This window comes from Trachurus trachurus, assembly GCF_905171665.1.
Source record: "Trachurus trachurus genome assembly, chromosome: 9".
In the NCBI taxonomy this organism is placed as follows: Eukaryota; Metazoa; Chordata; class Actinopteri; order Carangiformes; family Carangidae; genus Trachurus; species Trachurus trachurus.
In genome coordinates, this window is record NC_139895.1 from 4,444,443 (window position 1) to 4,457,247 (window position 12,805).

Consider the following 12,805-nt stretch of genomic DNA (forward strand, 5'->3'; position numbering starts at 1 on the left):
TTAATATTATTATTAATATTATTATTATTTTGAGCAGTGGTAAAGGTTTTAATGTAACGTTCAAAGAACACGGGAGATTTAAAGTTTAAATCAACAGCGAAAGACACATTTTTATTTATTTATTTTACTGTTTTATTCCACAGAAACTTCACGTCACTGTAAAAATATAAAGGTTAATATTAATTATAAAAAAACACATTTTGTGATGTCACAGGTTTTTTAAAATCATCACCTGCCGTAAGATTTGTGATTTTATCCCTGGAGATGTTGATATATTGATAATTACTGATCAGGCTACAGGTTTAATATTATTAATAATAATGATGATAATGATAATAGTATTAGTAGTTAGGGATGTCACGTTAATACATTTTCTTGGTACGATTATTGTCAGAGAAATAATCACGGTACTACGATTTTTATGCATTAATTAATTTCACAACACTATGAATGTGTAAAATCAAATATAGTCAAACTATAATTACATTACTCATTGTTTATACAAAATATTTCAAGTATCTATTAATATATGGCCAAATATTCAGGTCATAAATTGTCATCTATACCAATTGTTTTCGTTAATGTTATTGGGTTTTTTGTGGGGTTTTTTCATTCAATTAAAAATGACACGCTAACATTTAAATTCAATGTTACGTTAGATAAATGGACCAGTGTTTGTGCATTTACCTATTTTTGGTGCACATCTGCCAATATGGCTCAAAACATCATCTTTTTTGGAAAGTAACGGTATTTAGGGATCTTTACAATGAATTAATTGTGGCGTTTAATACCGCGATTAATTGTGAAAACAAGTAATGGTGACATCCCTAGTAGTAGTTTATAGTAGACGTTCACCTCCCTTACAGTTTTATTCCACAGAAACTTCACGTCACTGTAAAAATATTAATGTTAACATTAATTATAAAAAAAACACATTTTGTGACGTCACAGTTTTTAAATCATCACCTGCCGTAAGATTTGTGATTTTATCCCAGGATATGTTGATATATTGATAATTACTGATCAGGCTACAGGTTTAATAATATATTATTAATAATAATAATGGTAATAGTAGTAGTAGTTAGGGATATCAATACCAATTGTTTATCGTTTTTTGTTTTGTTTTTATTACAAAATAATAATTTATTAGGCTACACATAATTACAAATGACACGCTAACATTTAAATTCAATGTTACGTTAGATAAATGGACCAGTATCTGTGCATTTACCTTTTTTTTTTTGTACATCATCTTTTTTGGGAAGTAACGGTATTTAGGGATCTTTAAAATTAATTAATTGTGGTGTTTAATACCGCGATTAATTGTGAAAACAAGCAATCGTGACATCCCTACCTTACAGTTTTATTCCACAGAAACTTCACATCACTGTAAAAATATTAATGTTAACATTAATTATAAAAAAAACACATGATTTTATCCCAGGAGATGTTGATATATTGATAATTACTGATCAGGCTACAGCTTTAATATTGATAATAATAATGATAATGATAATAATAGTAGTAGTTTAGACGTTTACCTCCCTTCCTCCATCTCGCTTTCTCTTGCTCTCTCTCTCCGTGTCTGGTGCGTCCAGACAGATAAAACAAACGCACCTTCACCGTTCAGTCATGTGAAAACTGAACGTTGTTGTTTTTTTTCTCTTCTCTCTCTCGACTTCACACGGACGACAAACGAGAGCGAGAGAAGAGAAGAGGAAGAAGAAGAGGAAAAGAAAAGTACTTTATTAGAGCGTCACCACACAAATTCATCCTCCATCTGTCAGACACACACACACACACACACACACACACACACGGTCGGTGGTCTGTGTATCAGAGCAGAGGAGCTGCAGGATGTGAGGGTTTGAGAGGCGAGCGGGGGGGAGTCAGGGGGAGTGGTGAGGCTGTCAGGAGCTTCAGACGAGGACAGATCGCAGTAGAGTTACAACCAACATTTATTCGGGGCAGAAGAGAGTTTGTCTGCCTGTCAGGACTCGGGTTTTGGTTCTGGTGTTGACGACGGCCGACAGGAAACGAACAGAGAGGAGAGGAGAGGAGAGGAAGGAAAGAGAGAAAAGAGTTTTTCACTTCACGTTGCCGCTGCTGCTGCAGATTTAAGATCAACCGACGTCAGAGAGAAAAGCAAAAAAGCTCCTCAGGCTGCGAGGCGTTCGCTGTCCACAGCCTGAGGAGGAAACCGGAGATCTTCTTCTCTCCTGCTGTTTGTTTGTTTGTTTGTTTGTGTTTGAGTTTTATTCTGAAAGTGTATCGTTGTTGCTGTCTGGACGGAGGAAACTGAGACATTTAAAAACAAACATCTACCTTTATTTTGAAGGAGCTTTAATACAAACGTCTACATTTATTTTGAAGGAGCTTTAACACTAACATGTACCTTTATTTTGAAGGAGCATTAACACAAACGCCTACCCTTATTTTTAAGGAGCTTTAATACAAACGTCTACCTTTATTTTGAAGGAGCATTAACACAAACGCCTACCCTTATTTTTAAGGAGCTTTAATACAAACATGTACCTTTATTTTGAAGGAGCTTTAATACAAACATGTACCTTTATTTTGAAGGAGCATTAACACAAACGCCTACCCTTATTTTTAAGGAGCTTTAATACAAACATGTACCTTTATTTTGAAGGAGCTTTAATACAAACATGTACCTTTATTTTGAAGGAGCTTTAATACAAACATGTACCTTTATTTTGAAGGAGCATTAACACAAACGCCTACCCTTATTTTTAAGGAGCTTTAATACAAACATGTACCTTTATTTTGAAGGAGCTTTAATACAAACATGTACCTTTATTTTGAAGGAGCTTTAATACAAACGTCTACCTTTATTCTGAAGGAGCTTTAACACTAATGTCTACCTTTATTTTGAAGGAGCTTTAATACAAACATCTACCTTTATACTGTATGGAGCTTTAACACAAACTTCTACCTTTATTTTGAAGAAGCTTTAATACAAACGTCTACCTTTATTTTGAAGGAGCTTTAATACAAACATCTACCTTTATTCTGAAGGAGCTTTAACACAAACATCTACCTTTATTTTGAAGGAGCTTTAACACAAACATCTACCTTTATTCTGAAGGAGCTTTAATACAAACGTCTACCTTTATTCTGAAGGAGCTTTAATACAAACGTCTACCTTTATTCTGAAGGAGCTTTAATACAAACATCTACCTTTATTCTGAAGGAGCTTCAATACAAACATCTTTATTCTGAAGGAGCTTTAACACAAACATCTACCTTTATTCTGAAGGAGCTTCAATACAAACATCTATCTTTATTCTGAAGGAGCTTTAATACAAACATCTACCTTTATTCTGAAGGAGCTTCAATACAAACATCTTTATTCTGAAGGAGCTTTAACACAAACATCTACCTTTATTCTGAAGGAGCTTTAATACAAACATCTACCTTTATTCTGAAGGAGCTTTAACACAAACTGTCTGTCAGTTCAGTGAATCAATATGCGTGGTGCGTTCAGGGTCACGTCATAATATGGAGATCCATTTAATGTCAGAGTGACGGAGAGAGGGAAAAAAAACCTTAATCACATCAGACACATGCAGCTCCTCTCCACTCTGTGGTGCGTTCAGGGTCTCTGCTGCTCAGAGCATTGCACCACAGCGCCCCCCGTGGGCACCGAGCACAAACAGCAGCCAGAGACTGAGAGGTTGTTAAACAGTCAATTCATCAAAACATGCAGCTTTTTCTGGACATTATCGGAACTATTTAACTTTTTCATACTATTTATACTTTTTAAAATATTCAAATAGTTCTGATTTTTTTGTTCCATAGGAAATACATTGGAGTTGAAGTTTCAAACTCTGAAACTACTGGTCCTACTTTGAACCTCATTTGCTTCCACATACTTTCACCTACAGACTTCATTAAACTCCTGATCTGTAGACAAACTTCTAATGTATTCACCTTGTAACTAACTTTTTCATAGCTTGTACCATTATTGAGATAAACCCTTTAAAAGCACATAAGGATTTCTGACAAATTTCACACTTTTCAATGAGTGTGTATGGCACAGTTTGTAGCCACACTTGTCTTCTGGCCAACAATCTGGTCAAAAACGCAAAGACACTTAGAGAATAATTTAAAATATTTTTTAAATGCAGCCTGGGTGCTCTCTCTCTGCCATTAACCCCAATACATTTTTTTTCACAGCAGAGTAGAAGGAGCTCAACTTTGTAATTCACTGGAATGGGCATTATACTTTGTTTGAATTCACCACAAAATAGTCACAAGTCACAAAAAAGTCCTCTACTTACTTGGTGTGGCTCATTTCTACTCTTTTCTTTTCTTTTTTAAGCAAAAGTCAGTGAGCCTCTTATACAGGGATTTCTTTTACCCTTCTCTCATTGAATGTAACTATTGTCAAGTGGTTAGATCACTGGGCTGATGACCTGAAAGTTGCAGGTTCAAATCTTGCCCAACAGCTTTGTTAGTGAATCATTCCCCAGTCTTCCTCTGTTGATTTCTGATAACTTGCTTCTCGATTAAACTATTCAAACTACTGCTGCATCGGACAGTGTTTGATTTATCACAGTATAAAACTCAATATGTTTTATCTTCTCTGTGGTTGAGAGGTTAGTTTGCTGGTTTGCCAATCATGAGGTCCAGGGTTCGATTCCTGCATTAGCTGCTTGTGTTACATGCCATTCCTCTACTTCCTGTCTTTGTCAATTTCTACTGCTAATTTAGCATGGCTTTCATCGGTCACACGCATTTTACGTTAGGAAATGCTCTTTCTAGTTTAATTTTATTTTCTAGTTCCTCACTCACATGACTGAACAGAGACGTGGGTTCAAGCAGGTTTTGATACAATAATTTATTAATTTCGTATTTTATTTGGAATCAAAACAGGAATTGTATAAAAATATGAAGAAATAAGTTAGATTTTAGATTAAATTACACAATTGTTGTTACAAAAACTATGTGAATGGTGAGTGGTTTAATTTGATAATCATCACATTTAATCAACTTTTACAGAAAGAGAGAGAGAGAGACCTTAATGTATGTTTTAAAAAACTATAATTAGAAGAACATATAATAAAATTACGATGAAGTAAAGCACAAAGAAATGTTAAAATTCTCAAAATGCGTAATGTTAAACACAATAATATTCTTTATTGTTAATTAATTTGGTGTTTTTCATAAGCCCATAACAGGGTTTTTTAACCACTCGCGCATTTACTATTCTTGTTTCATTTCTGTTTTTGTAATTGTCTTTATTTTTTATGGTGCAAATAAATAAACTGAACTAATATTTATAACCTGTATTATATCAATCAATCAAGACTTTATTATTAGACTCCACAGGTCCATAAAAACAAACACACATTTAAAAGAGACAGTCATACCAGTGTTTCCACATAACATGGCTGACTGGTATCTCACTATAGATGATTAAATGTTAATATTTTGATAAACAGAGACTGAAAGGGAGGCAAAATGAAAAATAAAAAAAAACATACAAGGAAAAATTAAAAAGGAACGAGATGTTTAGACTGATCGATACTAAACAGAAACATCTGATTATAGAAAAACCAAGTGTTAGAGAGGTTTTGTCTCGGTTTATTTGAATAAATGGATGAAACTGAGGTTTAAACGAGAAGATTCAGTCTCAGGCAGGATCTTCTCCTCTTCCTCCTCCTCCTCCTCCTCTTCTTCTTTCCTCTGTGTTTTCTCTGAGCGTTTTGTTTTTCCAGCCTCTTAAATTATTTTGTTGCATTTTCCCTGCCACGCCTTCCTGCCCCAGGAGATAGAAGAGGTAGGACTGTCTGTCTGTCTGTCTGTCTGTCTGTCTGTCTGTCTGTCTGTCTGTCTGTATCTCTGTCTGTCTGTCTGTAGCTCCACACCTTCTTCTTTATTTGCCTCATTGAATCATTTCCTTCTCATGTTTGTTGTTTTTCAGTCACATGAATCAGTTTGTCCGTTTATTTTACAGTTTACAATCACTTCCTCAAAGTCGGACATTTGTGACCCGTTCCATCAAAATGAGTCGGAAGTCGCAACGTTCTATTTTTAGATGATCAGCTGATAATGTGGAAAACCCATAGAAAATCAAAAAAAAATGTTTTACCCTAATTTCAAAGCAATGACATTCAAAAACAATCTCCCAAAGTTTCACAGTCCAGATAATTGAGAAAAGGCACGTAAATGATGATTAAAGTTGACCTGCAACTTAAACCCTCTGAAAATGAGCGTTGCTTCGGTGCAAAACATGAAATATCTTCTGAACCGTTCATGATAGAGACGAGCTGTAAACTGCACCTGAATCGCGGGATTCTCCGCTTTCCGACGGTCATTGAATGGTGCCTCTATGACGAGAAGGGACGGGTACAGAAACAGATGCTAAACCGAGTAGCATCGACGCTAACAGAGCGTAGCATCGATGCTAACAGAGCGTAGCATCGATGCTAACAGCGTAGCCACGATGCTAAACCGAACGTACATGCTTGCACATGTTTTACAAAATGTCAACAAAACATGACAACTTCTGAACCGTTTATGGTAGAAACGAGCTGTAAAAAGCATCTGAATTGTGAGATTCCCTGCTTTCCAAGGGTCATTGAATGGTGCATCTATGACAACAAGGGTGTATAGGGTGCGTGTAATCACGTGGTACAGGAACAGATGCCAGAGTCACTGGCAAAAACTTTAACTGCAATTTTCTCAGATTTTAGAACGGAATAAGAGAGTGAAAGATCGTAATTCAAATGGCCACATCTCAAAAACCATCAAATGTATTGTAGTGACTTTGACTAGGGTATCATTTTAAAGCTTATTTTCTAATCTTTCCATTGATACCAAAATCTCAACTTTGAAATGTGGGTCACTGTGACTCATTTTGATGGATCGGGTCACATTTATAAAAATATAAATATATATATTTCTATGTCCAAGAAAACGTATTTTAAAAATGTAATTTCCATAAGAGACAGACTGGTTGATGTGTTTCCACCTGCACGGCTCAACAGCTGCAGCTCAGTTTAAACATTTATTTATTTAGTTATTTATTAACTGACGACTTTCTAACAACTAAACTGATTAAACCTCCATCGTAACTTCAGCTCCAGTTTAAGTCTCAAAGTGTTAACGGCTCGGCTGCTGTGTCCGATCAGTAATTAATTATCAATAACATCGATTAATCAGTTTGATGTGAAGACGAAGAGCTCAACTCTGATCCAGTTCAGACCAGAAAACAAGACAAAACCAAATTTAAATTAAGTTTATATCAAACTATAACGATTATCTCCAATTCCTAATTTACTTACGCCAAAAATAGTGATAAAATCTGTATCTTTCTCTTATTTCTCACATATTTATATAATTATATTGTTTTTTACACACAGGAAAACTTTGATAATGACTAAAGATTTCAACATTTATATCATTTGTGCCTTTGTTATAATATCTATTTTAATATTTATTTGTTTCCTTGTGATTTATAATTTGTCAAACTAAAGTTTAGAGTTGATGTGATGTGATGATGATGCGTTTGTCGGTCAGAGTTAAAAATGCGTAAAACTGAGATGTGGCTCTTGGACGCAGAGTGTGGATTATAAACGTTGTCTTTTCTTTCCTTGTGTGTGTGTGTGTGTGTGTGTGTGTGTTTCAGCTGGAGGGGAAAGTTCAGCAGGGAGAGAGAGAGTTTGAACAAATCTCTAAAACCATCCGTAAAGAAGTGAGCAGGTTCGAGGTGAGAACACGTGATGATGATGGTGATGATGATGATGATGATGATGATGGTGATGAAGAATCTATATTCACATCTAAAATGTTTGTGTTTCCACAGAAAGAGCGAGTGAAGGACTTTAAAACAATCATCATCAAATACCTGGAGTCACTGGTTCAGACACAACAGCAGGTAACAACACTGGTTTATATTATAAATTATAGTATTGCTTATTATATAGGAAAATTATCATCATCATGTAATTATATATTTATCATTTAATTATCGTATAGCATAGTAAGTTTGTTTTTTTTCATCATAATTGTGGAAGTGTTGGGATGCCAAAATGTGAACAACAGTGTAAAGTTCAATTGAAAATCTCATGTAAGATCATTTATTATAATGGCAGTTTAATCTGTCAGTCGGCCATAATAAAACAGTTTTATTCATTGATTGATTTTTTTTTTTTTGACAAGAATGTTTAATTTATAAGTTTCATTTTATTTGTACGACGGAGTATTAGGCCCACATTGACAAATAAAAAAGTCACATACTTAGAATAAAGTCGTTCTCGTAAATTTACGACTTTATTCTCGTAATGTTATGACTTTTTTCTCATATGAAATGTACGACTTTATTCTCGTAAATTTGCAACTTTATTCTCGTAATGTTAAGACTTTTTTCTTGTAGGAAATGTACGACTTTATTCTCATAAATTTACGACTTTATTCTCGTAATCTTATTACTTTTTTCTCGTACGAAATGTACGACTTTATTCTCGTAAATTTACGACTTTATTCTCGTAATGTTATGACTTTTTTCTCGTAGGAAATGTACGACTTTATTCTCGTAAATTTACAACTTCATTCTCGTAAATTTATGACTTTATTCTCGTAGGACTTATTCTCATAAATTTACGACTTTATTCTCGTAATGTTATGACTTTTTTCTCGTAGGAAATGTACGACTTTATTCTCGTAAATTTACGACTTTATTCTCGTAATGTTATTACTTTTTTCTCGTAGGAAATGTACGACTTTATTCTCATAAATTTACGACTTTATTCTCATAATGTTATGACTTTTTTCTCATAGGAAATGTACAACTTTGTTCACGTAAATTTGCAACTTTATTCTCATAATGTTAAGACTTTATTCTCGTAGGAAATGTACGACTTATTCTCGTAAATTTACGACTTTATTCTCGTAATGTTATGACTTTATTCTCGTAGGAAATGTACAACTTTATTCTCGTAAATTTACGACTTTATTCTCGTAATGTTATGACTTTATTCTCGTAGGAAATGTACGACTTATTCTCGTAAATTTACGACTTTATTCTCGTAATGTTATGACTTTTTTCTCGTAGGAAATGTACAACTTTATTCTCGTAAATTTACGACTTTAATCTCGTAAATTTATGAGTTTATTCTCGTAATGTTATGACTTCTTTCTCGTAGGAAATGTACGACTTTATTCTCGTAAATGTACGACTTTATTCTCGTAATGTTAAGACTTTTTCCACGTAGGAAATGTACAACTGTATTCTCGTAAATTTACGACTTTATTCTCGAAAATTTATGAGTTTATTCTCGTAATGTTATAACTTTTTTTCTCGTAGGAAATGTACGACTTTATTCTCGTAAATGTACGACTTTATTCTCGTAATGTTATGACTTTTTTTCTCGTAAGAAATGTACGACTTATTCTCGTAAATTTACGACTTTATTCTCATAATGTTAAGACTTTTTTCTTGTAGGAAATGTACGACTTCATTCTCGTAAATTTACGACTTTATTCTCGTAATGTTATGACTTTATTCTCGTAGGAAATGTACGACTTATTCTCGTAAATTTACGACTTTATTCTCGTAATGTTATGACTTTTTTCCCGAGGAAATGTACAACTTTATTCTCATAAATTTACGACTTTAATCTCGTAAATTTATGAGTTTATTCTCGTAATGTTATGACTTTTTTCTCGTAGGAAATGTACGACTTTATTCTCTTAAATTTATGAATTCATTCTCGTAAATTTATGACTTTATTCTCGGAATGTTATAACTTTTTTCTCGTAGGAAATGTACGACTTTATTCTCGTAAATATACAACTTTATTCTCGTAATGTTATGAATTTTTTTTTCGTAGGAAATGTACGACTTTATTCTCAGAAATTTACCATTTTATTCTCAAAGTCTGTGCTTTTTTTTTCTCTCAGTGTGGCCATAATACTGCGTCGTATATTTGTGTGTCACAAAAACTAAATAAAGTTTTTGTAAATCAGAACGTAGATTGAAACAGAAGTAAAGTTTGTATTTTTATTAAAGCAGTGTTGTTGGAGTTATTTTTGGAGTAATTGTTCATTTTCAAACTGTTTTATTTGACGTTGAAAAACAAAATAATATATATTTTTTTACATGTGAAACTTGAAACTCTAGTAATCTTACATGAAACACTTACGCTCTCTTCTTGTCCTGCAGCTGATAAAGTACTGGGATGCCTTCTTACCCGAGGCCAAGGCCATCTCATAGAGCTCCACACACACACATACACACACACACATGCACACACACACATATACATACAACAGACAGTCCTGACTGGCTCCGGTCAAACTACACTACCCATAATGCACCTGTCCTCCTGGGTCTCCCTCCTCCTGTTTGTGCCCAGAGTGAAGAAGAAGAAGAAGAAGAGAAGCGAGGCAGCGAATCAGCTCCAAGAGACGTTTCTGCAGTTCAACGAAAAAAACTAAACAATTTTCAACGTTTTTTTCTTTTCTTTCTGTTGAACTCATGCTGCGTTCAAGTCCCGTCAGAGAAAATTGTTATCGGCAAAATTGTTCTCTCAAACATTCATCACAAATAGAAAACCGACAAATAAAAAACATTGTAAATCCGCGTTACCTGAACGCAGCACGGGTTCACACACGTTTTTTGTGCAAACAGAATCCAACGAGGTGTCGGAGCATTTTGTTCGTTTATCAGATCGTCAGACATGAAGGATGAAGGAGTGAATGAATCTCACTCTGTTTATTTATATTGGACTGTTTTTTGGGGGGGTTTTTTGTTCGTTTTTTTTTTTTTAAAGAACCACAAAGTTTGTGAACAAAGTCAGAAATGTATCCGTTTGGTGTTTGGACGTATGGAAGCACATTCCTGCCAAAAAAAACACACAAAAAAAACAGGAAGTACAGATTCTCAATATAAATTATTTACACACAAAAAAGATGTATTAAATAGTTAAGACACTAAAGCTCTTTATCAAGAAAAAGAAATGTGTTGTAAGCTATAAAAACATTTAAAGTTGTCAGATAATTAAAAACTTAAAAGTCACAGACTCGTTCAGCAAATCAAAGTGGAGAAAAGAGAAAATACAACATTTAATTAAGAATATTTTAGTAATAATACGGTATAAACTTCAGTATAAATCCCTCACAGCAGCATTTGTAAGAAGAACATGAACAACGAGTCGTTAATAACTCATCATAAAGAAGCTTTGAGCAGATCAAAGTGAAACTGAAATAAGAAGTAAATATATGAAATATAGAAACACGTTCAGACGTCATTAAATCTGCTAAAAGTTACATCATAGTGTATTTTTTTTAGAGGTTATTAAATATTTTCCTCTGGTTTTCTTGGCATGAAATTGCTTCCATACTTTATCCATGAAGACTACAGTTCCCATGAGCCTCGGCGGCAGTTTAGAGTCAAATCTGGGAAAAAAAGCAAAAAAAAAACTTTCAACCGACTGAAACTTTACTGACTTCTGCTGCAATGCACTCTGGGAATTGTCATTGACTTCTCTCCTCTCTCCTTTTTTTTTGTTTTTTTGTTTTTCTTGTTGTTTTTTCACCTCAGTGTTTGAAACCAAGAATGTGAACATGAACTTTTCCTACAGGACCCTGAACGCCACGTGGCCGCTCCATCAGCTGTTTCATATAATATAGAATAAATAAATAATCCAAAGCCAAGCCCGATTCCAGTGCTACCAGTTGTTTTCGCTGGGGAATGTAACAGCTGTTCTCGTAACCGTGGCAACGTCCTTTTACACCAGAATACCTGTGCTTTTATTTTGAAGTATTTCTTTTTTTTCTTCTTTTTTTTTTTTTACCTGAGCTGTGAAACTGACCTGGAGTCAGTAACGAAGAACGACCGACTGCATCCTCTCTTTTTATGTGTCTTGTACTTCCTGTCGCCTTGCTCCCCCTCCCCCACTGCCCCTTTCAAAATAAGAGCCCTCTCTCTTTTTTTGTTGTTGTTGTTGCTGTATGATCGTGAGTGAAGGCAACATTTTCTTTGTCATCTAGTCTCGTCTTTGATCTAACGAAAGCGAAACAGGAAGAAAAACTGTGGTTCAGTTCAGAGCTGCTGACTAATTAGCATTTAGGCCCCGCCCCCATTATTATATGTAGCCTACCATTCATTAATAATGATGTTGAAAGGAAACATCAAGTGAAAGTAAAAGAGCAGAGTAACTGAACGTCTGTTTTTCTTCCTGACGCTTTAAGATTTGACTTTAGAGACGAGACTTTATTTTGAAATGTAACAGGAAGTGAAGCAACGAGACGACTCGTTAGCATAGTTAGCGTTTTTTTTTTCAGTTTTGGGCAGCTTTGAGTGGAGTTGTTTTCACTGCAGGTGAAGGATTTTATTTTGAAGGAGACTGAAATGATGTGCAAGACTATATAGTTGCAGATGTGTGTGTGTGTGTGTGTGTGTGTGTGTAGTGTGTGTGTTTGTGTTTATGTGTGTCCGTCCAGTTTGATCCTTGAGGGCTGAAAATTGTTTTTTTTTTTGTTATTTTCAGTGAATTATCAGAATAAAATCCAACAAACTTTGATCATGAACAGAAGCTGCAGCTTCATCTCACATTCAAGTTGATTTAAAAACTGGAATTTTTCATTTAATTCTCAATATTTGATGTTTTTTGTGTTTCTCAGCCTTCGTCCCCACCGCTCCTCAATCTGAAATCATATAACACTGTGTCCATCGCTTCCTCTTTGTATTTTTATTCCACATTATTTGCAGCCTGATTGATTGTTTATAATGTTTGGAGACTTTTAGTTGATTTGTTTTGTTTGTTTTTTACTT

At 34.4% G+C, this 12,805-nt stretch overlaps 1 protein-coding gene across 1 annotated transcript in view; it reads left to right on the forward strand.

Annotated features, from left to right (window-relative positions):
• The window catches only part of snx2 (sorting nexin 2), a 41,245-nt gene extending 30,699 nt beyond the window's left edge, over nucleotides 1–10,546 (forward strand). The window contains exons 13-15 of the mRNA XM_083978664.1: nucleotides 7,658–7,738; nucleotides 7,835–7,906; nucleotides 10,193–10,546. Coding sequence (XP_083834790.1) covers nucleotides 7,658–7,738; nucleotides 7,835–7,906; nucleotides 10,193–10,243 — 204 coding nt within the window. The 3' untranslated portion in view covers nucleotides 10,244–10,546. The remainder of the gene's footprint in view (nucleotides 1–7,657; nucleotides 7,739–7,834; nucleotides 7,907–10,192) is intronic.
• The last annotated feature ends 2,259 nt before the right edge of the window (nucleotides 10,547–12,805 follow it).